This window comes from Erpetoichthys calabaricus, chromosome 18, assembly GCF_900747795.2.
Source record: "Erpetoichthys calabaricus chromosome 18, fErpCal1.3, whole genome shotgun sequence".
NCBI classification, from domain to species: domain Eukaryota; kingdom Metazoa; phylum Chordata; class Cladistia; order Polypteriformes; family Polypteridae; genus Erpetoichthys; species Erpetoichthys calabaricus.
In genome coordinates, this window is record NC_041411.2 from 55,696,415 (window position 1) to 55,722,389 (window position 25,975).

General features: G+C 40.1%; 1 protein-coding gene across 10 annotated transcripts in view; it reads left to right on the forward strand.

Moving 5' to 3' along the window:
- Positions 1-25,218, forward strand: part of atp2b2 (ATPase plasma membrane Ca2+ transporting 2) — a 67,505-nt gene extending 42,287 nt beyond the window's left edge. For 5 of the 10 annotated variants that reach the window (XM_028824310.2, XM_028824312.2, XM_028824311.2 and 2 more), the window contains 14 exons: positions 4,097-4,261; positions 4,613-4,827; positions 4,989-5,231; positions 11,896-12,137; positions 12,241-12,475; positions 13,925-14,104; positions 14,905-14,992; positions 15,067-15,173; positions 16,522-16,713; positions 17,609-17,822; positions 18,868-19,079; positions 20,409-20,516; positions 20,710-20,892; positions 23,954-25,218. In XM_028824310.2, the coding sequence (XP_028680143.1) occupies positions 4,097-4,261; positions 4,613-4,827; positions 4,989-5,231; positions 11,896-12,137; positions 12,241-12,475; positions 13,925-14,104; positions 14,905-14,992; positions 15,067-15,173; positions 16,522-16,713; positions 17,609-17,822; positions 18,868-19,079; positions 20,409-20,516; positions 20,710-20,892; positions 23,954-24,265 (2,696 nt within the window). In that variant the 3' untranslated portion in view covers positions 24,266-25,218. Of the gene's footprint in view, positions 1-4,096; positions 4,262-4,612; positions 4,828-4,988; positions 5,232-11,895; positions 12,138-12,240; positions 12,476-13,924; positions 14,105-14,904; positions 14,993-15,066; positions 15,174-16,521; positions 16,714-17,608; positions 17,823-18,867; positions 19,080-20,408; positions 20,517-20,709; positions 20,893-21,014; positions 21,169-21,304; positions 21,350-23,953 lie in introns of all 10 variants that reach the window. The other 5 variants (XM_051921418.1, XM_028824316.2, XM_028824313.2 and 2 more) reach the window with 4 other exon arrangements.
- Positions 25,219-25,975: the final 757 nt, after the last annotated feature.

Genomic DNA, 25,975 nt, shown 5'->3' on the forward strand with positions numbered 1-25,975 from the left:
CACTCCTAAACCTTGTGGAAAGCCTTCCCAGAAGAGATGAAGCTGTTATAGCTGCAAAGGGTAGGCCAATTCCATATTAAAGCCTATGTATTAAGAATAGGATTTCATTAAAGTTCATGTGTGTGTAAAGGCAGGCGTCCCAATACTTTTGGCAATATAGTGTATATATATATATATATAGTCCGGTCCATAAGCATTTCAAAGTGACTCTGTCCGCCACAGTGGATTTGAAATAAAGCAATCAAGATGTGTTTGAAGCGTAGACTTTCAGGTTTAATTTAAGGGGTTTACCAAAAATATTGTATGAACGGTTTTGAAATATATATTGTCTCCCTATTTTCAGGGGCTCAAAAGTATTTGGACAAGCCAACATAATCAGAAATATAATGATAATTTTCAATGTTTGGTTGAAAGACTTTTACAGTCAATGACCGCCTGAAATTTGGAACCCATGGCCATTTTCAAATGCTGGATTTCCTCCTTAGTGATACTTTGTCAGACCTGTACTGCAGCTATCTTCAGTTGCTGGTTGTTCATTGGACTTTCTGCTATTATTTTTGTCTTCAGCAAGTGAAATGCATGTCCAATTGGGTTGAGGTCAGTTGATTGACTAGGGCTTTGAAGAATCTTTCACTACTTTGCTTTGAAAAGCACTTGCTTTGCTTTCACAGTATGTTTTGACTCATTGTCCATCTGTACTGTGAAGCACTGTTCTATCAGTTTTGCATTATTTGGGTGAATCTCAATGGATAGTATAGCCCTATACACATTAGAATTCATCCTGCTACTTCTGCCAGCATGTCATCAATAAACTTTAGTGACTGACTTCCATTTGCAGCCATGCATGATCGTGCCATAACACTGCCCCAACCGTGTTTCACAGATGATGTGATATACAGTATATCGAATCATGAGCCATTTCTTCTCTTTTCCATACTCTTCTCTGTCCAAAATTCTGGTAGTAATAGGGTATTGTACCGTGTTAGCCGTTATGAATGCTATGAGAAGTCAAGCAAAATGACATCTTTCATTGGCTAACTGAACAGATTACAATATGTAAGCTTTTGAGATAGTTCAGGCTCCTTATTCAGGCAAGTTGTAGTGACATCCTGGTACATATTGTTCTTAGTTTCCTTTGTCCAAAGAAAATTGTAGCAGAACTGGACAGGCTTTTAAAATTTTCTTCAGGCAAAGTCTAACCTGCCCTTGTTATGCTTGAGGTTTACCAGTGGTTTGCACTTTGTGGTAAACCATCTATGTTTACTTTCATGAAGTCTTCTATTGATTGTAGACTTTGGCAATGATAGCGTCTTATAAGATATGTTTGGTAAACCCCTTGAATTAAAGCTGAAGTCTACACTTTAATCACATAATGATCACCTTATTTTAAGTCCATTGTGGTGGCATACAGAACCACAATTATGAAGATTGTGTCACTGTCCAAATACGAAGGACGTTCAAAAAATTTCCACACTTTTTTAACTCTGTTTATTAAGAATTTCAAAAACAAATTACATCACTTTTTTACATAGTCACCTTCGTTTGCGATGCAGTTTTCCCAGCATCATACCAACTTTTTAATGCTCAATTACTACTCTCGCCTTCACTGTTTCCAACAAAAATATAAAAGTGCAGAAACTTTTTGAACGTCCCTCGTACTTATGGACCTGAATGTTTGTATGTCTGTGTGTGTGTGTGTGTGTATGTATGTATGTATAAAATTGTGGCTTAATGGGATACGTTTGGTAGCAGCCCAGAATAACACAAAGGAGACAAATATCCATCCATCCATCCATTATCCAACCCGCTAACTACAGGGTCACGGGGGGTCTGCTGGAGCCAATCCCAACCAACACAGGGTGCAAGGCAGGAAACAAACCCCGGGCAGGGCGCCAGCCCACTGCAGGGCATGCACACACACACACACACACACATACCCACATGCCAAGGACAATTTAGAATCGCCAATGCACCTAACCTGCATGTCTTTGGACTGTGGGAGGAAACCCGCGCAGACACGGGGAGAACATGCAAACTCCATGTAGGGAGGACCTGGGAAGCGAACCCGGGTCTCCTAACTGCGCCACCGTGCCACGAGACAAATATTCAAAAATGAATTAATGAAATACACAAAGGATTTAAAAACAGGCTCAGCACATCAGAGACACATGAGTAAAACACAAAATGGTCCTAATTTCAAAGTTAATGAACCCTGTCTACAAGTTAGGGTTATTTGCCTGTTTGCCCGCCTTAAAGTAGTTACACTCTTTCCCATATGTTACATTCCCTGTATAATTTGTTCTGTCTTTCTACTGCAAGTTTAGTTCTAACACCAGCATACATCCAGAGTCTAGATTAATGGATCTTTGAGTCTCAAAGTAGATGTAAATCCTGCCCATGGGTCACTTTTGGCCAAGCCCTAAACTAACATTCTGGATCAGGATGGCCTTACTTTTGCCACAGATACACCATGCTAGGGATTCACGTGGTGGCCAGTGGTGTCTAAACACATATCTTTTAGTTTGTTTCAATATATTTAACTGAGGCATGTCTCCAAGATAGCCGTCTCTTTGCCCAACCAGTTAAAGAGGCCTCCTAGCTCCTGCCTTCTTAGCCTGAGAACTTGTGGAGCCCTCTGTTAGCTGCTGCCCCATCCATATAAGGAGTGTTAGGTTTACTGGTGGTTTATTGTTGTCCTGCTGTACTCTGTCCTGTATAAGCATTGTCTTTTAATCCAGGTCACCATTGTTTTCCTTTTTCCTGTGTACTTCCAGAGCATCCAGTGCATATACCAGGCATTTTGCTTTCTGCTGGTGCCTTCTCTTCTGTGTCTTCTCTGCCAGTGCATAATTCATTCCTTTTATTTGAGGCTTGCTGGAGTCTGCTTCTGAACTGCAGGACTCTTTCCTCTGCCATTGAACTACTCGTCACAAAACTTATTTTTTACATGTGTGACATCAGCTATTTGGGTGATTGTTTTGAGTGTCACAGAGTTAGTCAGATGTGTGGATTGAACCATTAACACAGTGATTTAAAAGTCCAATGCCTTAGCCAATAGACCAAAATACCTACTACTGCTTCACCTGTAGACTTTGATTTTAACCCTTAGGCCTATATGTTTTACCCTGAACTCATTGTTACACTTTTATGTTTTGAACAGTTCAAACCCCATTCTTACCTGAGAATTTTGGATCCAACTCATACCTTTGTACTTTGTTTCAGTCTTACCTGTGGAAGATATGTCTCCAGTTTATGTAGTAGTAGTGTCTATTTCTCACCTTTTTGCATGGAGTCTATACCTCTTCCTAGTCTGAATCTGACTATTACCTGGAGGTCCAGAATCCCACATTTATCTCTGGAGACTATGTCTAGTCCTTACTTTTGGACTCTATGTCTTAACCTCAATGTAGAATGTGCTTTGAAATCTTCACACTTTGTTCTGAGAATCCCTGTGAAAACTTCACTCTTTCCTGTGGACTCTGTACAATACTTAGCTCTGAGCATTGTTTCATTGTTACGTTTGGAGTCTCACTCCCACAGTCATCTGTGGATTCACGGTCTGCCCAGCACCTGTAGAGTTTATATCCCATCCTTTCCTAAGAGGTTTCCCTCATGCCCCAAGTGTACATCTCGCTACCCATCTTCCTTCTTTTAAATGTGAAGTCCGCTTCCAGTCATTGCCTTTGGTGTTCTTGTCTAGTTCTTATCTGTAACCTCTGTGTCTCACTTTTAGCCATGGAGTTTATCTCTTATTTCGCATCTATCCAAGGAGCCCAAGTCTTATATTTTCTTTTACATCCACACCTTACTCTTTTATGTCCACACACTTTGTCATTATTGTCTCTTGCTTTTATTTGAATGCAGTGTCAGTTTCTTGTGCTGTGCTCATCTTGCCCCAGTACCATCACACTCTTGTGTGGTAATTCTCTCTTTGACTTCATTGGTTAAGCTAAACATGTTAGACTTTAAAGGTAATACTACAATACCACAGTTTTCATGAGATGCTTGCAACATGGATTGAGGAAGAGGGAAACAAGAAGTGGGTGAAAGTAGACAAAATCAACATATAATGAATGACTTTTTTACATAATTACAGCCAAGAAGCAGGATGGAGCAGCCGCCATGGAAATGCAACCTTTAAAAAGTGCTGAGGGTGGTGATGGAGATGACAAGGGGAAGAAGAAGGCCAGTACACCCAAAAAGGAAAAGTCGGTACTGCAAGGCAAACTGACAAAGCTAGCAGTCCAGATTGGAAAAGCGGGTATGTGGTTTGACTGAAGTGTGATGGGAGGTGGCTATGGAAGTCAAGAGTGGGGGTGGAGCTAATGGAGCATTTTGGACATTAGAAGGTGTGAATAGGAACTACCAGGACCTATGAGTATAGAATTGTAGGCCCAGATGAGGTATTCATTACACATCAGAGTAGTGCTTTATTAACACATTCTAGGCTGTGGATTTTCTGTGCCTATTGATGTGCCAGAAAGTAAAGTGACACAGCATAGGTGATGAGCAACATCTGACCTTGTGAGTTGCGTATTTGTTTAACCTTGGCTTGTAAGCATAAAAATATATCACCAAAAGACTTACTCATCTTGTTTTTGATACTCTACAGGCTTGATCATGTCTGCTATAACAGTCATCATTCTAGTGTTGTACTTTTCCATCGACAACTTTGTCATCCAGAAGCGTCAGTGGCTTCCTGAGTGTACCCCAATCTATATTCAGTATTTTGTGAAGTTCTTCATCATAGGTGTAACGGTCTTGGTGGTTGCGGTACCTGAGGGACTTCCCTTGGCTGTCACCATTTCACTGGCCTATTCCGTTAAGGTATTTGCCATGCTTTTATTTCTGTGTATCCCCTGAATTCTTGACATGAAGTGGCCAGCAGGAAATTGAAAGATGGCCCACGCTATTTTTTGTGTTTGGTTCAGTTGTTCAGTTGCCATTCTGCGGTAATCGGTTTAATTTTTCATATATTGTTTGTGTAGAAAATGATGAAGGACAACAACCTGGTGCGACACCTGGATGCATGTGAGACTATGGGCAATGCAACAGCCATCTGCTCAGACAAAACTGGCACACTGACTACCAACAGGATGACGGCAGTGCAAGCATATATTGGAGATGTGCACTTCAAGGATATCCCTGACCCTGAAGCCATACCATCCAAGACCTTGGACTTGCTTATCCACGCCATTGCCATCAACAGTGCATACACCACTAAGATCTTAGTAAGTACCTGTGTGCAGCTGTAAACCAGTTCCCAATATGGCTTTGTTAGTATTATGTTCCTAAGCTGCACACTGTTCTGGTCTCAGAGCAGCAATGGAAAGAGGTGTTATAAAAGTGTGCTTGATCTAAATTAGCAAAGCCCCAGCCACCAGCAGAGGTGCTATAAGTCAGTTATCTTGGGATATGTCCTACATTTGCTACCAATTGGAAACCCCACCCCCCCTCCACCTTGAATGTCCGCAATGCCTTCCAAGAGACATTTTGTTCTGTGCCCTTCTGTGTTAAGTAAAACATAAAGAGACTGAAGAGGAAAGATAATCAGGAGTTTTCCAACTTCCCCATTAACAAAATGCAAAGATTGGACAGGGTTTTCAACTTACAAACCAACAACAGTTCTGAAAATATTGCTGAGTGGGTGAAGTTTTTATAAGCCGCATCATGCTATACTGGGGATCTCCTTTGTATCTGGCAGCCTTTGCTGTTGACTTCTGCAAAGTGAAATTAATCATCTAACCCCAAGCACTTATTTTTCACAAAGAGCACGATCACTATATTGCAGCCTTCGTGGCTCTTTCTTTCTTTTGATGGAACAAAGAAGAAGAGCAAAGCAAGCTTTTGTGTTTTGTTATATAAAAGGCCTGCCTGTTGTTATGCAATGCATGCATCGCCCAGGGAAAGGCTTAAAAATAGCAACGCATGCCTGTTTCAGGAGCTGGTCTCCTTGGAGCACACATCTGCGGTGTAGAGTGAGCAATACTCTGCAGGCAGCAAGTGCAGCCACATGGGCTGCAGAATGATAACAGCACAGGAACCCGTTGGGTGCCATTCTCTCCAACTTGTCCTATGGAAGCCATTGCAGGACTGGTACTATCTGTGGATTTAAAAGGGGTTCTTTTCTTGCTTCCTTAATCTTATGTCTGCTGAAGAGGATGCAGCCTCCATGCTGCCGCCTAGAATTGTGGACACTAAATGTATGATGTGGGGACTGAAGCATGAATGTAACAAGCCAGCTTGATGAGGCAGAGGGAGAATGATTCAGTAGATTCTAGATTATTTGCCAGTTCACCTAGTTTGGTATCATCTGTAAACTTAACCATCTTGTTACTTATAATAATAATAATAATTATTTGCATTTATATAGCGCTTTTCTCACTACTCAAAGCGCTCAGCAATTGCAGGTTAAGGGCCTTGCTGAATGGCCCAACACAGCAGAGTCCCTTTTGGCATTTACGGGATTCGAACCGGCAACCTTCCGATTGCCAGTGCAGATCTCTAGCCTCAGAGCCACCACTCAGCTTATATTCCTATCCACATCATTTACTGTATATACAGTAGATATTAAAAATAGTGGAAGCCCTAGCACTGACTCCAGTGGAATACCACTCTTAACACCAGACAATTCTGATAGGGTTCTTTGCACCATAACTCTCTGCTTTCTGTGATTGAACCAATTTTGCACCCATCTACAAACAATACCCCGAACTGGCACCTTTTCAAATGCTTTCTTAAAGTCATGATAAATAATATCATATATTCCACTTCGATCATGTCCTTTTTTTGCTTCCTTATTGAATTTAAGCATGTTGGTAAAACATAACTTCCTTCTTTTAAGCCCATGCTTAAGAGCAAAACTCCTGTTCTTGCCATGTGTTCCTCAATCTTTCCCTTAGTAATTCCTTCAATTTATCTACATGTGATGTATGTAAAGTTTACTGGCCTGTAGTTGCTTGGATCTTCCAGTCATCCATTTTATATAACTTGATAATATTTGCCATTTTCCAGACCTTTGGAATTTCTCTAGTGCACAGTGACTTCTTAAAAATATGCATCAAGGGTTTAAAATGTACTCACTAACCTCCTTAAGAACTCAAGGATAAATATTATCTGGTCCTGGTGATTTGTTTGATTTCATCCTATTTAATCTAAACAGTACCTGTCCGTCTACAATTTCCAAATTACTCAGTTCCTCCTTAGTAGTCCCATTTACTGCTAGGAGGTTATCAGTGTCCTCATTAGAACAATGCAGATGAAAACAGGCCATTAAGTCCAACAAAGCTGTCCAATCCTACCCACTTAATTCTTCTAAAAACACATCAAGTCTATTTTTAAAAGTCCCTAAAGTCATACTGTCTACCACAATACTTGTAGGTGTATTCCATGTGTCTGTGGTTCTCTGTGTAAAGAAAAACTTCCTAATATTTGTGCGAATGTTTCCCCTTAACAAGTTTCTAATATGTGAAGACCTTAGAAAAATGCAGGTTAGAGCACCTGCTATTTCACCGTGTCTATTTTTTAATTCCCCTTTACTATTCCTTATGCACTTCACCTCCTTCTTGACTTGACTTTTACTACTAAAATACTGAAAAAGTCTCTTTTGGTCATCTTTTGCCTTATCTGCCATGTCCCTCTCTAACTGACTTTTAGCCTACCTAGTATCCTTCTTTCTTTTAGCCTCCCTAGTATCTTTCTTAATTGTTGCCCTGATGTTCTCATACGCCATACGATTCACATTGGAGTTATCACTATATACAACTGTTCATAACTCTTTATAAACCCACTGTGTTCAAACTGAGTTTTTTTTTAACTTCCTACTAATTCTAAAATGTAGGTATGTATCTGGCCTGCATTATATGTAAAACATTCTTAAATTTGTTCCATTGATTCTTGACTGTCTTCACATTTAAAAGCTTATCCCAGTCTGTCCTCCTTAGACTTTGCCCCATCTGCTCAAAATTTGCCCTACCAAAGTTAAACTTAACAAAACACACCGAACTGTATTATACAGTATTATGGTCTACTTGACCCTAGTGGTTCAAGCATTTCTACACCCTTAATTCTATCCTGATTATTACAAAATAGAAAATCTAGACAGGCTTCCCTCTGCATGGGTGCTTTAACATATCTCTCTATTATAAAAGAAAATCTTGGAGAGAAACAGTAGGGCGTTGAGATGCAATCTTCACGTTAAGTTTACGGAAGACAGTTAAAAGACCCACAAGGACCTTAAACATGAGACATTGTGCCAAGAGATTGACCCAGGACTGTCTCGCGATGACATAGAAAATGAGATTCTTGCAAGACACGCCCTACTTACAATCAATATCAAATAAGACAACAGGGCAGCAAAGCATTCAGTCTTGTGAATGATTTGAGCACACACAGATCCAGGGTTTCAGCGCATATAAAGCGTATAAGGACAATACGTTATAAGTGAAATGTCGACGAATAAGCGAAGAAGAAAGCAGTGTGGTGAAAAGAGACTCAAAAGCGTTGGAGAGAAAAAAGAGCAAAAAAGAAAAAATAATCTAGGTGCAAATTCAGAAAATAAGGAAAGTAATTATCAGCTTGTAATAAGTGGAATTGAAACAAAGCATGTCTAATCGGGCTCAGAATTAAAAGACAGAGTAAAAGACAAAGTAAAACTTCATAAACACATTCACAAACATTGGCGCTATACACATGCAGAGCAGATTATGAAAGCAGTGGAATCCGAAAGGCTCAAAAAAAAAAAAATTAACGTATGTGCGATACAAATGTGGAGAAAGTTGAAGAATATGAAAGTAGGAAAATTAGAAAGTATAAAAAGTAGAAAGTAAAGATCGAAGTAGCGCAAACAAACTTAAATTATTACTTGAAAAAGGGAAAATAATCACCACGGACCAGGTGTAATTGAAAAAAGAAGCAGGACAAGGAGACGTCAGAAATAAAAGACAGAGTAGAAAACAAAGTAAAATGTCATAAAGAGGTTACAAAACAAGGGGACAAACACATGCAGAGCAGGTTAGAGATAATGAAAACTGGAATTCAAAAGACTCAAAAAAAACGTAGGCGCGAAACACATGCAGAGCAAGATACAAAATATGAAAGCAGAAAAAAATGACAGTGTCAAAAAAAGAAAGTAAACATCGCATTAGCGCAAAAAAAGAGAAATTATTACTCGGAGAAATAACTAAAAGGCGAATAGAGATTGAATATATGGACACAGGTGATATGTCAGAAGTATGTAAATGTTGTAAGGCTTTGAAGTTTAAGTCAGAGAACTTCAAAAATGTGTTTTACCTCACATGCATTTATTGGTTACTTTGCAAAAAAAATTATTAACTGCTGATGATGTAGATCGCTTTGTCTGTGCTGAAATTCCAAACAGAGAAACCTATCCTGAATTATGGTACAAAGTCATTAAACACATGTCTCACTGACCTCATTTAAAAGATTCAGCATATTGCCCCTCGAAAGATTCCAAATATTGTTTTTACATAAGTTCTGAAATAAAAGTAAAACTAATGAAATAGCAACAATTGAAAGAAAAAAAAAAATCTTAAAAGTGTGTATCTGGAAAACCAAACACGAAGCCCCCTAGTTGTGTTAAAAACAATCCCTAATTACTTCTAAAATCTCTAAAGCTATTATGCCCCATTGTTTGCAAGGTTATCCTAGTTAATATTCAAGTAGTAGTAAAGTCCCCATGACTATAATATTCCCTTATAAACTTAATTATAAACCTTTTTAATATTGCTAAAAAGATGTGCATTGAAATTATTGTGCATTGTGTGCTCTATAACAGGGGTAGGCAACGTCGGTCCTGGAGTGCCACAGTATGTGCAGGTTTTTGTTCCAACCCAGTTCCTTAACGAGAACTCAATTATTGCTGATGAAGCACATATTGCTTAAGTGACATTTTGATGCTTCATTTTAGTGGTCTCGCTTGTTAAGGTTCTCCAACCTTAATTGCTTATTTCAATCTTAAACTGCTGCATTCAGTGTTTTAATTGCTCCTTATTAGCAATAAGATGTAAAAGACAAAGCAGCCAGCAGTTCTCCAGCTAGCTTTTTTCCAATTACATCTGTGTGTGTTCATCATGCACGGTTTGATTTAATAAAACACTTAATAGAAAAATGTGACAGACTGAAAATGATCTGTTTTAGGCTTCAAATCATTTGGATGATATCCTTGGAAAGGAAAAAAAATCTACGATATAAAAGCCTTACATTGCACAGACTAACAAGCCATAAAATTAAATAAGGTCTGAGATTGGCAATGATTGGTTTCTAATTAAGCAATTGGGTTGGAATGAAAACCTGTAGCCACTGCGGCTCACCAGGACCGACATTGCCTACCCCTGTTTTACATCTTATTGCTAATAAGGAGCAATTAAAACACTGAATGCAGCAGTTTAAGATTGAAATAAGCAATTAAGGTTGGAGAACCTTAACAAGCGAGACCACTAAAATGAAGCATTAAAATGTCACTTAAGCAATATGTGCTTCATCAGCAATAATTGAGTTCTCGTTAAGGAACTGGGTTGGAACAAAAACCTGCACATACTGTGGCACTCCAGGACCGATGTTGCCTACCCCTGCTCTATAACACAATCCTAAAATACAGCCTCTTTTCCTAATGCTTTCCAGAGGAAGCTAGATGTTCCCACTAAAGTGGGGTTCATTGTCCAATTGAGGAGGACTTCTGTTTAAAATCTGTTTGACATAAACAGTAGTTTCTGTTCTTTCTATCCTTGCTAAAAATGTGTATCCCTCTGTGTTATGCTCATCCCAATCTTTTTCATTTAGCCAGTTTTCTGTTATTGTATAAAATCATAATTATGCTCCGCTACATACAGCTCCAACTTGTTTGCTTTATTTTGATATTTTTAGCATTAAGGCAAGCTATTTTTAACGTGTTACTCATTTTACTTTTGCATTTAAATTTTGAGTTAGAATTTACATTACTGCACATTATTTTTACAGTATTGTTTGTTCCTTCATGTACAGTTCTAAGCCTGGCTTGTCCTAAACTCACTGCCCCCTATACCCTAACTTAAACAGTCCTCAACTAACATTCTCATGCCTGTATGGCTCCCCATCACATTGGTGCCCATCCCGTTCAGATATAACCTGTCACGGCAGAACAAATCCCATTTGTTCCAAAAGGATTCCCTATTCCCCAAAAACCTAAACCTTTCTACCCTTCACCAAGATTTGAGCCATGTATTTTATGCCTTATAATTTCCTCAATCTTACCTACATATGATGGGTATGATAAACTTAATAAGTACCTATAAAGATACAGATTTGGATAAAGCTTAACGAAAATAAGTAGTTTGAAACTATTTTACACACAGTAAGCCCAGCGCATTACTTTGAACCCTGAACAGAGACATATATAGAGATTTTTGAAATACAAATTAAGCATATATTCTTTGACACATGGTAGCTGTTAGTCTTTTCTGTGCTGCTTACATTCACTTATCCAAACTTTCAAAAATCTTATCAAGTCAAGGTTTGAAGATCTGTGAAGTACTACTGCTGAACCTGCTTAAATTGACTTGCCAGCTTCATATTTCTTATCCTTTTTTAAATTCTGTCATGAACCTTGAGGGCAGTGGCACATAAGCTAGACTCAAGGATACATTGACTCCATGGCATTTTAGCATCCCTATCCACCATGTTTTCTCATCTGCTTTACCAGGTAGATTTTTATTATAAATGTTTATTGAGGGATAGTAGCTGATTGCTCATTGTGCATCTATAGGCATCGCCAAATTCCAGCATTTGCATAAATACACTCTTTTTTGTCTTCTCCATTTCAAGGGAGATTCAGAGGGGTTTCCAAACTCAGCATCTTTCCTATGATGACTTTTTAGTGCATCTTTTGTTTTTCTCCAGCCCCCAGATAAAGATGGTGGCCTCCCAAAGCAAGTGGGCAACAAGACTGAGTGTGGCCTGCTGGGCCTGGTGCTTGATTTGAAACGTGACTATCAGCCCATTCGTGACATGTTGCCTGAGGAAAAGCTCTACAAAGTGTACACCTTCAACTCTGTCAGGAAGTCCATGAGCACTGTGACCAAGTTGCCAGATGGGAGCTTCCGAATGTACAGCAAGGGTGCGTCTGAGATCATCCTGAAAAAGTGAGTGCCTCTACAGGTGGAGTGCAATATATGAAACACATTCTCCTTTATCTGTTTACCTCCTTTACCTGTGTCTGATTTCAGTTCTTGCAAACCACTACAGGTGCTCACGTATCTTAAATGCAGTAGGGGAGTCACGGATCTTCAAGCCTCGTGATCGAGATGAGATGGTCAAGAAAGTGATTGAACCTATGGCCTGTGATGGTTTGAGAACAATATGTGTTGCATATCGGGACTTTCCAGCAAATCCAGAGCCTGAGTGGGACAAAGAAAATGACATTTTAACAGACCTGTCCTGTATTTGTGTGGTGGGCATTGAAGATCCTGTGAGACCTGAGGTGAGACATGAGGAACACAGTACAGTTTTATTTTGTGAAAAAAAAGGACAGGTACTGCCATTGAACTTATAGGTCTCTTCAATAATCCCAAAACAATTTCCAGCTAGCTTCCCAGTTTTCTTCATATGGATGTCCTTCAGCCATGGGGCTCATGTATGGTGTACTTATAACACACTTTAGGGAGTCTCCGCTCACTCTGCTGTCTACTGTCTGGCAAACAGTGTTTAGGACTGGTTTTGAAGGCCTTGTTGCAAACTCCCGTTTCAGTTTCTACAGTAACCCAAATACATGTTTAACCCAGGCCAACATCAACCAGTTCATATTTGGTGGAAAGCGATGAAAAAATCCACATTTGTCACTGATGCTAACTGCTGTTAGCCACATGGATTTATGATATTACTATGGTTAAAAACTCATTAATGGCTGGAACACCCTTGGCATCTTTTACCAAGGGTACATCATCTGTCCCTTTTTTATAGTGAATACTATGCTTTAAATGTACAAAGCTATTGCACAATAATTTACATGCAACATTTTAAAGATGGGTTACAGTCAAGTTAAGTAGTGCACTTAAGTAAGTTGGAGGTGTTGAACCAGCACTCCTGTGGTTTAACGTGTTGGTCTTACCAATTAGATTATGCTACTTGCCACTAGCTGAATATGATCCAGAGGGGATTAAGAAGTAGAATGGAATCCACAAATGTTTCCATTACATCCATAGGTGAAAGTTTGTGGCATAGTGGCACAACAGCTAAACAAGAGTACAATGCCTCAAGCACCTCCATGTCTCAGGCAGGTTTGGCTGAATATTGTTGGAGTCTATCTTTGATTCCTGGATTGAATGCAATTGGTGTGTAGTATTCATTCTCTTCCCATGTTTCTTGAGGCATTCAGGCTTGGTTTCACTTCATGTGAATTAAAAACTGTATTTGTCAATTCAGCTCATAATGTGTCAGGTAGCTGACAGATAATTAGAGAGGGTGAAAGTGGGTTATACTGCTCACCACATCATGCAGGAAGGATAGTGAAGACTGTCTTTTAGTACAGAAGACTACTCAGATGCAGTTTTAGACCAATGCAAGTAAAATGTACTCAATCTGATGGTATGTTATTTAAAGCAGAAATAATCTGATCCGTTATTTAAATCCAATTAATGAACATACAAAAAATAAGCAGTGCTGTGCAGTTTCTTTGTGTAGTAACATACGTTCTCATGTGTTTTATTAGTCAGACAAATTTATTATTTTAAACTGATAAATTATACAGTGATTAAATACCTAACAGCAGATATGGTATCACTAGGGCCACAGTTGAATCAGAAATGGCAGCAAGAGGTCCCTTTCTTACTGACTTGCTAGTTATTGCTTAGATCTCTTTGCACAACTCAGAGGCTTTAGGGGCAGGGTCTCTTTTGCAGCTTCTCTGTCTTATCAACTTGGATTTTTTCAGGTACCAGAAGCCATCAGAAAATGCCAGCGTGCTGGAATCACTGTGCGCATGGTTACAGGAGACAACATCAACACGGCCAGGGCTATCGCCATCAAGTGTGGTATTATTCACCCAGGAGAAGATTTCCTTTGCATTGATGGGAAAGAGTTCAACCGCAGGATCCGTAATGAGAAGGGCGAGGTGAGTGGTGAGTTGAAATGAAACACTTTGTCCCCACTGCTGCCCTCAATTTTGAAATCTTCCCCAACACTATCTGACCTATTTGATCTTTCTTCTGCAGTATTTTCCCATTCCACAACCTGACCATCAATAACTACCATAGGTTTTGCACAGGGGAGAATTCCTGACCTTCACTGACCTATTGTACCACAAGCCTTCACAATGTTACTGCTATATAGTTTGTTGTGTGTACACCAACTGTGAAAGATGCCCCACTTCAGCTCTGTGGCTTTTGTTCACACAACTTCATGGTCCCTGTCTTTGTTGGACTGCTCAGTTAGTTGCTGTCATGAAAAATCAATAGGTTCCTTGCTTGACTGCCACATAGCAGGATGGGATACCCTTAAGGGTGAATCTGCATGGTTTGGTTGAAAATGCTTGTTTTTCCTGTGCTTGTGTGTTTTTCTCCAGGTACTCTGGTTTTCTCTCACATCCCCAGACATGTACAGGCTACTACTGCTATAATAGGCCTCTTATCCTGTATTAGATTAAGTGGGATTGACAATGTTTGTTATGTTATGTTAAAAAGAACGTTCTATATGTCATATCCTACAGGTATATTACTACAGAAAAAAAGTTTAAAAGGCAGGGATATATTTTTCAAAATCATCGTCCATAGTGTGTTGTATTGCATAGAGTATGAGTCTTAAAAACTCTGCTGAACAGGGTACACCTCCTATATTCACCTATTGTCGTTTCTTGTCCCTTTTCCATGTTCAGTAATACGCCTCCATTTGTTCTCGCATAATTTTCCTTTTTAGGTTGAACAGGAACGCATTGACAAAATTTGGCCTAAGCTGCGGGTGTTAGCAAGATCATCTCCTACAGACAAGCACACCCTAGTGAAAGGTAGGATTTGCCAGGTTTATGTTACATATTACTCCCGGCTTGCATCTTAACCACAGTCTACTTCTGTTCCACAGGCATTATTGACAGTACAATGTCAGACCAGAGGCAGGTGGTAGCTGTCACTGGTGATGGCACAAATGATGGCCCTGCACTGAAAAAAGCAGATGTTGGATTTGCTATGGTAAGCACAAAAGATGGGATGTGCTTCTATTCACACATTAAAATTGTGAACAGATGTGGTGCTAGATAGCAGGGGAGTTGTTGTTGGTAGGACAGAGAAAAACACTGTGGATGTGTGGAATGTAATGTTTCTGGTTGAATCAGGCAGAGCAGCAAGAAAAATCTATGCAGTATAGTACTCACAAGATAGGCTGCCAGCATGAAAGTGAGTCTGAATTGAATGACTTTATTTTGTAGCACCTTACAAAAAAATATCCAACAAGTTAAATTGCACAGCAGCAAATAAGTCAACTACTAGGTTCTGGAAATAACCTCCAACTAACATGCCAGTGGACTGTTTTTTATATAAACTTTGGAACAGGACATTTCTTATAACAAGGTTGAACTTTTACAGCTCTGTAAAACAAGGAACAAAAGGGACCCTTCAATTTAAAACACATTTTAGTAGTCCTATACTACAATGGACTTTGTGGCTCTTTGTTGGATGGCTGAAAGATTCAGGACATTTGAAGCCAGGAAACAATCCCAAGTTTGGTGAATGTCAGGAACCGTCTGGCTTTGTGGATGTTTGATACTGTATTAGGAGATACATTTTTTTCTGGATGACAGAAAGTGTTGAGATATTGGATGTGAGACGATAAAAGAGTGGTGGGCATTGGGATGTATAGGAATGGTGATGTCAGAAGACATGTTTACCTTAAGGGAAGTGGGAATGATGAAATATTAAGAAAAAAAATGAAGTTTACTAGACACAGGTATAAGGTAAGTATCTACTTTTTAAATAAAAGTCCCAGAAACTGCCAATTAAATAAAACCTAAAAATGTGTTATGAAGTTATTACAGTCTAAGTTTGAAAAATATATACCAGAAGTATCAAATTTGGACTATTATATAAGTCATGAAGCAAGCAGCACAGCCACAACAGATTTCATAAATCTGTAATTAGTTTCATATGCCAGCTACTCAGATATGAATTTACAGTATCAGAGAAATCATTACTGTAATTAAAGTAATCCTATTTTTGGATCTCAGGCATACAGTATATCGAGATTGCCAAGGAGCAAAAGACCTGAGACAAAGGTGAAACCTGAGAAACATGATGATAATGACTAGATCTGCAGGGAGTGCAAGATGTTTGCAGAAGTGCTAGAAGGTAGATTTAAGGAGACTTGTAATGTGGTAGATATAGTGAGATGGTAGGATGGTGGATGACAGAAAAAATAATTGAACTACTTGACAGTATTAGATGACAGACATTGGGAGGCATAACATATTTACCAGACACTAAAACTGCAAGATAAAAGGCAACGGCTGACTTGATGCTGTCTCATATTTGTTCTGATGTGCAGGGTATTGCTGGTACAGATGTGGCTAAGGAGGCTTCTGACATCATCCTGACAGACGACAACTTTACCAGCATTGTGAAAGCTGTCATGTGGGGTAGAAATGTTTATGATAGCATTTCCAAGTTTCTTCAGTTCCAGTTAACTGTCAATGTGGTGGCCGTCATTGTTGCCTTTACAGGTGCTTGTATAACTCAGGTGAGACCCTTACAAGTGCATGCCGTGCTATTTTGTCTTTATGCTGCAGTTACCTTTAGGGATGGTTGCCTTTCCAATATCAGGTCACTTCACGTAAGGTGTGACTATCTAGGAGGGTTTAGGAAAGATTACAATTGAGAACTGGTAAAGTATCTTTTCTGACTGGTTTTGTAATAAATTACAAAACAATGACACCTAGTGGCAAAGAATTCATGTGAAAGAATTTTCAGACACTGCTTAAGGGGATATAATGGTCTTCAGTCTCAGTCGAGGGGAGCTACAATACCTATAGATTTTCATTCACATCACTTTCCTACATATAAACAAGAGCATGCAATTTAATCTGATAGCTTGCATTCGGAATTTCTTACCTAAGTACATTTTACTTCAGTAAGAAAAACATCTAAAGGTTGGTTGACAGGAGTGAACTGGCACCTCTTAATCCGACTGTTCTCTCTTTTTCATATAAAAACATCTGCTTAATATGAGCAAACATGGATGTAAATGACATTAAATTAACAGTGTCACAGTTAGCTACCTTGTTTTTTACATTTCATTGTGAATTGCCAGCTGTTTAAGAAATAAAGGAAGTAACATTAACATTTAGATAAGCAAAACACTTGTGCACTAAAATCTGTTACTACAATACACACTTTCCAGAATTTAATCTAGAAATATAGTACACACTATTAGTAGCTTCTGGGAGTGCACATCTGAGGTTGGTCTAATCAAATTATAATAAGTCTTTTCTAATAGGAACTTAGCTAAAGCCTTTGAAAACCTGCGAGTATTGTGCCATTCCAAGATTGTTTTGTTGACTTTACCTTAGTAAGGATTGGTGGAAAGGCCAGTCTCACAACAAAATGTCCTCACTGTGTTCTTTTAAATTGGCCAGGACTCCCCACTTAAAGCTGTCCAAATGCTTTGGGTTAACTTGATCATGGACACTTTTGCATCCCTGGCTTTGGCTACTGAACCCCCAACAGAATCCCTGCTGATGAGGAAGCCGTATGGTAGGAACAAGCCTCTAATTTCTAGAACAATGATGAAGAACATCCTGGGACATGGTGTGTACCAGCTTGTCACAATCTTCACCCTGCTTTTTGCAGGTTAGTATGACTGCAATCTTCTGTGCTGGACAGCTGCAAAAAAAATGAAAGAATTTTCAAAACACCTCTAGCAGGTGGTCTGAAGTCTTGTTTCAGTGCAGATTCTGAATCACATGCATGCAGATGTAAATATATATTATAGTCCTAGCTAAGTGACACCAATTTCACCTCTCAATTCACATCACAGCTGTTATCCTTTCCCAGTTCTGACACCAGCTCTGGTTTCTTTCCCCCTTCCACCTTCAAAGTCTGATGACTCTTTATACTCTTTCAGCCATTAATTCATTTTTTTGTTTCTTGTTTCATGTGCAGATGTTTTTTGCTGTGTCCATTCAGTTGCTGTTTCACTTATCTGTCATATTTCATCACACATTCAGACTCCTCCTTCTTCTTAGATTGTGGCTATCTGTAACTTCAGTTCATGCTTTATTTCCTTATCCACTTCTGGTGCTAATATGCCCACCCAGCCCAATAAACCACTCTCCCACCCCACCCCTCCACCCCGTATGGATGTTATTTGTAGGAAGACAGAATTAGTATATAATTTTCTGATGCACACACTTAATTGTATCTTTAATTTTTTCAGTTTAACATCCGATTCTGTTTCCTCTCTAAGCTCATGCACAGTTTTCCCTTTCCTGTGATGTTTCATATACTAACTCTAACTTAGATTCTCCTTCACTTACCAGTTAAGTCATTAACTCATGTAAACATTTATATTTCACGTTATTTTCCTACACTTATGCCGTCTCAGATTCGCCCTCTCCTTTGCCATTTCAGACACCAGTTTTCCTCTATTTCCAAACTCAACTTTACAATGCCTCTCATTTCTTCTTTAGATTCTGTTATCTTTTTGAGTACAGTCTATAATTGTCTCTTCTTTTCAAGTCTACATGAAATTTCTTTCCCAATTAAACAATTAATTTGACTTTCAATTTCACGTAATGTTTTTGTCCCTCATTCAGACTAGGTCACAGATATCTTATCTCATCTGAGATACAGATGCTGTCTGCTGAGCTACCATGAATCATTTTTTATTTTTAAGGTGAGAAGGTTTTCAACATCGACAATGGCAGGAATGCACCACTTCATTCACCTCCTTCAGAGCACTACACTATCATCTTCAACACTTTTGTCATGATGCAGCTGTTCAATGAAATTAATGCCCGCAAGATCCATGGTGAGAGAAATGTTTTTGATGGTATCTTCAGGAACCCTATTTTCTGTGGAATTGTGCTGGGAACTCTTGGTATTCAGGTAAATAGAAGTTTTTATTTGTTCTGCCCTTTGACAAGTAGCTATAGTAGACATTTGCCTTTTGATTTTAATACAGTACCATTAAGATGGTTGTGTCTCGCTTTCCACACATTTGTTTGTTTTTGTTTCATTTTGTGACATTCATTTTATGCATGTCACAAATTCTGTGCACAGTTTGGTTGGCTCCCATGTACTTTTTCTTTGACCAAGTAGCCATGGTATTGGTTGAGGAGAAAGCAGACATATAAGGCATATTTTCAAAATAGAACAGCAGTTTAGAGAGAGTTGTAGAGAGCAGATGTTTCTACCTGCCTTGTGCATCATGAGTCAAAAGAACAATTAGTACTCAGAGCATAGTCCTCAGAGAGCTATATGATTGGTAAAGCTGGGGAGTGTGAATTGCTGTGACCTTCTCCATCCAAGCAATCTCCCATGAAAGCAACAGCCAAGACTGGAGTATCATCAGGCAATACAGGGGAACTCAGCAAAATCGCATGATTAGTTACGGTGAAGTCTGTGGACTGTGGTGACTCTTGTGAATTATGTGAGTTCACCTGCTGTAACAGACCAGACAGGAATGTCATTTGATATGGTAAAATTGTTGTTGACTGCAGAAAGACATATTAACAGTGGAGGAGACTGACTTTTGGTGGCCCACTCTGATCACACAAGTTCATTTGCCATAACAGTCCAGACTACAACATCATCATATGATGGAACAATTTTGTGAATTCCAGAGAGCTACGCTGTCAGTAGTGGTGGATACTAACCTATAGAGATTCTTTAGCCATGCAAGTTTTCTTGCAGTAAGACATAAGACTGAACAATCATTCAAGAAAAAATACTGTGAGCATTGTGTGGTGGTGGCAGTGGGCATTTAATAAGCAATGGCGGAGAGTGATCCACTCATGACATCCCCTTTCTTCAGCTACAACATACCAAACTAAAACACCATGAAATAGGTGAATAATGTGGTGTACTTCAATCAGTCACATGATCGGCAGTAGTGGAGGCTGTTTTTTATTCACACTAGGTTTGGTGGCTTAGACTGAAGGTCTAACAATTTGGTTGCCATCATAAACCAGCTTTTGGAAGGGACCACTTTTGAACATTATGGTGGACTCTGTTGTCTTTTCTGTTGTATTTTTGCACATTCTATCCTTTTTATTTCTGCATACAACCCTTTTATGCTTTTTATTTAGTGTATGTGCTATTTAAACAAAGAGTGCAAATGTAACTATCAGTGTATTTATTGAAGGAATCTAAGTAATTAGCGTTAGGCTTCTGTTAAATTGTAATACAACCAATATCTTTCTTGTATTGCTACAGATCATCATCGTACAGTTCGGTGGAAAGCCTTTCAGCTGTTCACCACTGGATATTGACAAATGGCTATGGTGCATTTTTCTGGGCTTAGGAGAGCTGGTCTGGGGACAGGTAACAGAGCACCTGACTTCTGTTCTATGCACCCAGATCCCTAGTTCTGCCCCACTAACTCCTTTTGAGTATTGTCTTTACAACCTAGACCCCATAATCTCCCCTTCTTTTCTGGGACAACTGGCATTGTGCATTGGCACACTCACCAGCTACCAAGTTACCAGCATTCCTGCACTGTCTTTCTTTATTTCAGTTCATCACTACAATTCCTACCAGCAGGTTGAAATTCCTAAAGGAGGCAGGCCAGCTGACGCAGAAGGATGAAATGCCTGAGGAGGAGTTGAATGAGGATGTAGAGGAAATTGATCATGCAGAGCGTGAACTACGGCGTGGGCAGATCCTGTGGTTCCGGGGTCTCAACAGGATTCAAACTCAGGTAGCAGATTCATGCAAGCCTCTCAAAGAGAGGAGAAATGCAAGTCCCTTGACAGGTGGGCCAGTGGTCCCATCAAAAACTGTCTCTGCCTTGTCTAAGTCTCCTTGTCTCCTCCATTTCAGATTCAAGTAGTGAACACTTTCAAGAGTGGCGCTTCCTTTCAGGGAGCACTAAGGAGACAGTCCTCCAGTGGCAGCCAGCACCCAGACGTAGCCCATAACTGTAGCCCTAATCACGTGTCCTTGTCCAATGCTCTGTCCACTGCTGCAGGCTGCCGTGAGTGTGAATTCCTAGTGGTGCCATCAGCAGAGATGCCAGCTTCTGGCATAAAGGCCGTGGCATCTACCACTCACTGTCTGTCACAAACTCTTGTTTGTCTGTCTCAATGTCCAATGTCTTTTTTTTCCTATAGAGGGCTAAAGATCCCTGGACTGAAGGAGGGAGTGAATTTCAGGTTGTGAGTCCAAAATGATTGTCAATAAAATATTCCAAAAAAGATTAAAAAAAAAAAAAACAGGCTGCCTGGGTAAGCATTCAGCTAGGCATTCAGCAAAGTGAATGGCAGGAAATAGTCAGATGTGGGTCAGTCCTCTTATGGAAAGTAATGCAAATTGCATGAAATTAAATGAGAATTATGGTAGGACAATAGTGTATGCCACAGAAGTAACCTCCAGGACAGTAGGATTGCCCATTGCTGCTTTTCAATTTTATGTCTTACAGCTACATGGTTTTTCTCTAGAGTTAAACCAGTGCCACCTGTGGGACTCTAGTGTTGAATAACTGGAAGTGTCTAGTTTTCATATATTACATGGCTAGTCTTTTCTGGCCATTTGACTGACCACCTCAACACCATGAATCCCCTTGTCTTTAAGGGCCACAAAGTTTCTTTATCTATCTCCTTATTGTTCTGAATTTTTTGATAACCGAATACTGCTGTATCTCATGATGTGGGTGCTCTAGGGGGTCACAGGAACCAAGAGTCTCAGGGTTCTGCTGCCCTCCTGTTTAATACAAATTTTCTTTAGGGAGTGGAGACAACTGGAGGTCCTACAGTCGTCTGCTCACTTCATTGTCTGTTATGTCTGTCCCAGTGTAGTCCAGTGTGCTCTGTTTTCCATCCTCTGTTCAAGCCCTCGTGTCATTAATTGTGCCCTATCTCATGGGAGCTTGTAGATGACACATCCTAAATAAGAACCCATGGCAAGTTAGCAGTTTCAGGAAACTTGTTCCCCTGCCTCTGTGAGCACAGGGCAGAGACTCAGGAGGCCAGCAACTGGCACTCAATACATGCCAGCCCAAGCCACGTGTGATCCAACAGATGGCACCATTGCTCCACTTTAGCTTTCAGAAAGATCAGAGAGGGACAATATCAGTGGCTTCGTTTGAAAGTGCATATAAGTCGGTCAGCCTTTGTTTCTATCACACATGAAAAGTTCCATTAAAAGATACAATTTGATAAACAAGGAACAAGTGATAATATAGTAATATAGAAAACAGCCAGGATAAGACAAGGAAAGAGGACAGGTGGAAGGTCAAAGTTAAGTAACCAACACTTAAACAAAGAAAATAAGCAGAAGAGACAAGGTAAGTTTTCAGCCTAGATTTAAACCTTAGGAAATTAAGAAGAGAGTTTCAGAGAGAGAGCACCACATATTTGAATGCATATTTGCTGAATGTCACATAGCTTTTGTTGGGGGAAAACCAACTAAGCCAGACAGCACATAATCTTGCCATTTTACACAAGAAGTTCTCTTCCAAAGAGATTAAAAACGTTCATCACTGTAGTGTTGAGCCAGGGCTGTGATAAGGTAGGAAACATTTGGCGTTAGAGATGGAGAGGTCAAATTAGAATCTGGTCATGTTTCTTATAGGACAGAATGAAATTTCAACAGCAGGTAAGATGTGAGGCATAGTTTAGCCCTCAATCAGAGGTCTCCAATGTTGCTGAAAGATGAGGATTATAATGATGATGAGTTGCTATATTTTAATCAGTAGTCATATGAGAGAAAGTGTAGAACCTTTTTAACTGTACCAGAGATCCCACATAATAGGTCAGAAAATGTATGTACATCTGAGATTTTTCCAGTAAGGAAGACTAGTTTTGAGGTAAGGTAGTTGCATTCACTAATCATGCCATTTGCAGATGATATGTTGCATATCGATTAACACATGCTAGTAAAAATGTTACTATACTCTGTACACCTGAGAATAAAGACCCTATAAACATGTCTTTTGGAAACTAGCAATGGCTTGTGGAAAGTGTTTAGATGTTTAAATGTAAAGCCAAAGATCTTGACTTTGGCTGACATGCACCAAAGAGTAATCATTTTCTGGATATTATTGACATATCTGGAACAGCAGATTATGGAAGGAATCACTGAGGGGGCTATGCGTTCACCTTCAGATATGTCAAAAGATGTAGAAGTGCAGCAATTATAAGGGGATGTTGTGGTCAATAACCAGTTTTGTGGAGATGTTGCCATGTGCTGTTGTGGTTGATACCTCTAAAATCAGGAAATTTTCCTTCATATGGTCAAGTTGAAATTAGCAGTAGGCAGAGGGGTATTTTTTTATTTGAGACAGGAATGGTGGCTTTCAAATTGTAGTAGTTGTTTGTGCAGAATGGGGTGAACCCTGTACTAGAGCAGCCTTCCTGTTAGTGATGGATTGATATTGAGAGAAGCATAATGGACATTGGACCCTAAATACATGGAATTGTTATCTAGGGGATATAAGAAAAAGAGAGAGGGCACCATTGTGCACATTCCCCAGTTGGCAGCCATGGATATGGGTACATAGGTAATGCCAGTGTTGAGGTTACAAGCTGATACAGGCCTCTAGCTGAGTGCTTGCCCTGGACATGCCCACTGACTTGCCCGCATGACCCCCTTTGTTTGCTTGGCTTGTGCACTTGCTGCCTGTTCCATTCTGCGTTGTCTTCGTGTGACTGGCATGTTATTAACACACCTTTCCTCTAGGTGTCTCCTCTTTGGATCGTGGCCTCCATTTCCTCTTCTGTTTGCTTGCCTATGGCTTGCTGATCATTGCTTTTCTTTTGCAGATCCGTGTGGTCAAGGCCTTCCGCAGCTCTCTCTATGAAGGCCTGGAGAAGCCAGAATCCAGAACCTCCATTCACAACTTCATGACGCATCCAGAATTTCGAATAGAAGATTCACAGCCTCACATTCCCCTCATTGATGACACAGATGCTGAAGAAGACGGTACATTAAAGCATAACTGTAGCCAGTCATCGTCTCCGAATAAGAACAACAATGCCATTGACAGTGGCATCAATCTGGCCACTGACACAAGCAAATCAGCCACGTCGTCAAGCCCAGGAAGCCCGCTTCACAGCCTGGAGACGTCGCTTTAGCCGCGGCTAGCCAGGAGAAGAGGGTGACTGCTCCTGCATGAATGTATCTTCCCCAGTGTGGGAAAGGGGAGAGGAGCGGCTCTCCCCCTTTCCTCACATGCACAGTAGATTTGCACCGGTGCATTTTTCTTCGTTGTCTCATGGCATGTTGCCTTGTTTCTGCTTGAATGGCTCTCAGCGTGTCCTGAAGAGAATGTAACCCACCCTTTAAACCAAACCAAACCCCTACCTCACCCAAATACCACACCCACTGGGCCCTGTCCCTGAATACTCTGCCTGCACCTTTTCTTCACTACTCATACAAGCCAAGTTGTATCATCATGAGAAAGACTTAGGTGCAAGCGCAAACACCTTTGCATCTTGTGGATTGGGAAGTGTGCACCTGCCTTTCTCCCCACCCGCCTGCCCACCCACCTGTCCCGTTCTCACTTACTTACTTTGATGTGCTTCTGTGTGATTTCTGGCCAGCTTGTCTTCCTGCACTCCCCCCGACTCCCAGAGGTGCTCAGAGCGGGTGGAAAGAAGCGACTGCCACTTTTTGTAACTCCTGCTGGCGCTGGGCATGGGCCCTGCAATATTCTAGTGAGCAGCATGAGCCACATCCGGGCAAAGCACTTTGTTCATTCGTCCGTTTTTATGAATTTTTTATCTCAACGATCTTGTAAATAAAGAGGTGGATGTCTGTTCATTTACTACTATGCAAAAGATCATGCTTTCCCATGGTGACTTCCTGCCTGCTGTCTAGCGCCACGCCTGCTTTTATAGTCCAAGGACAAAGAAGAACTTGACTTTTGCTGCTTTGTTCTGCCAGCGAGGTGTCTGGGGAAATGGCAGACCCGCAAATAAAATGCCGGGGCAGCGTGAGCAATAACAGCCTCTCTTTGCCCACTGGCTTTTATTTATTTATTGTTTTCTTTCTTTCTGTGGCTGATAAAGAAAAAAATATGGAGTAAGTTTAGTGGAATGTGCCTTTTCTTTCCTGTGTGAAGTGCAATTGTGAAGGGTTACTTGTACCAGTAAGATAACAGGCCAACATTCAAGTTTACCTCAGGAGGATACCCCCCACCTGCTGTTGAGCCCTTCTGGTGGTGTTTACACAATGAGAAGCCCTGCAGCCTCAGAGTCCAAGTCTACATTGGCCATATTTGGGTTCCCATGGCATAGAGAAATCAAGACTGTGATGCCTATACATTTAAGAGTCATGCTTTCGGGTACATGTTAATACCGTCAGAGATGACATTTGGGGACTATAAAGTGCTCTGTGACCAGATTTCTAGAAATCAGTCCTTGAAACCATTTGTTTTGTTAGCTTGTAATGTCATGGGGATGCAATTGGGCACACTTACAGCGTGATACCCACCCAGATTCACATTTATATTTTAAAGTAACCACTCAGTTTAACCTGCATATCTTTATGATGTGGGAAGAAACTGGATCACCTTAAGAAAAAAACCCACATAGATAACAGGGATACTATGCCGACTCCACACAGATACTGCCAGAGATTTGAACCTAGGAGTCTGGAGATGTGGAGAAGCAGGGCAAATCCTAAGATCACACATACTTTAATATGCTGAGGTACTCCATGAATTGATTAGGAACATTTCCATCTTTATGCTGAAAACATAAGTGTTGCATAAAGAGCTCATGCTTGTTTAAACTGTAATTCCTACAATTGTGATCAGCATCTATATTTATATATATCCATAA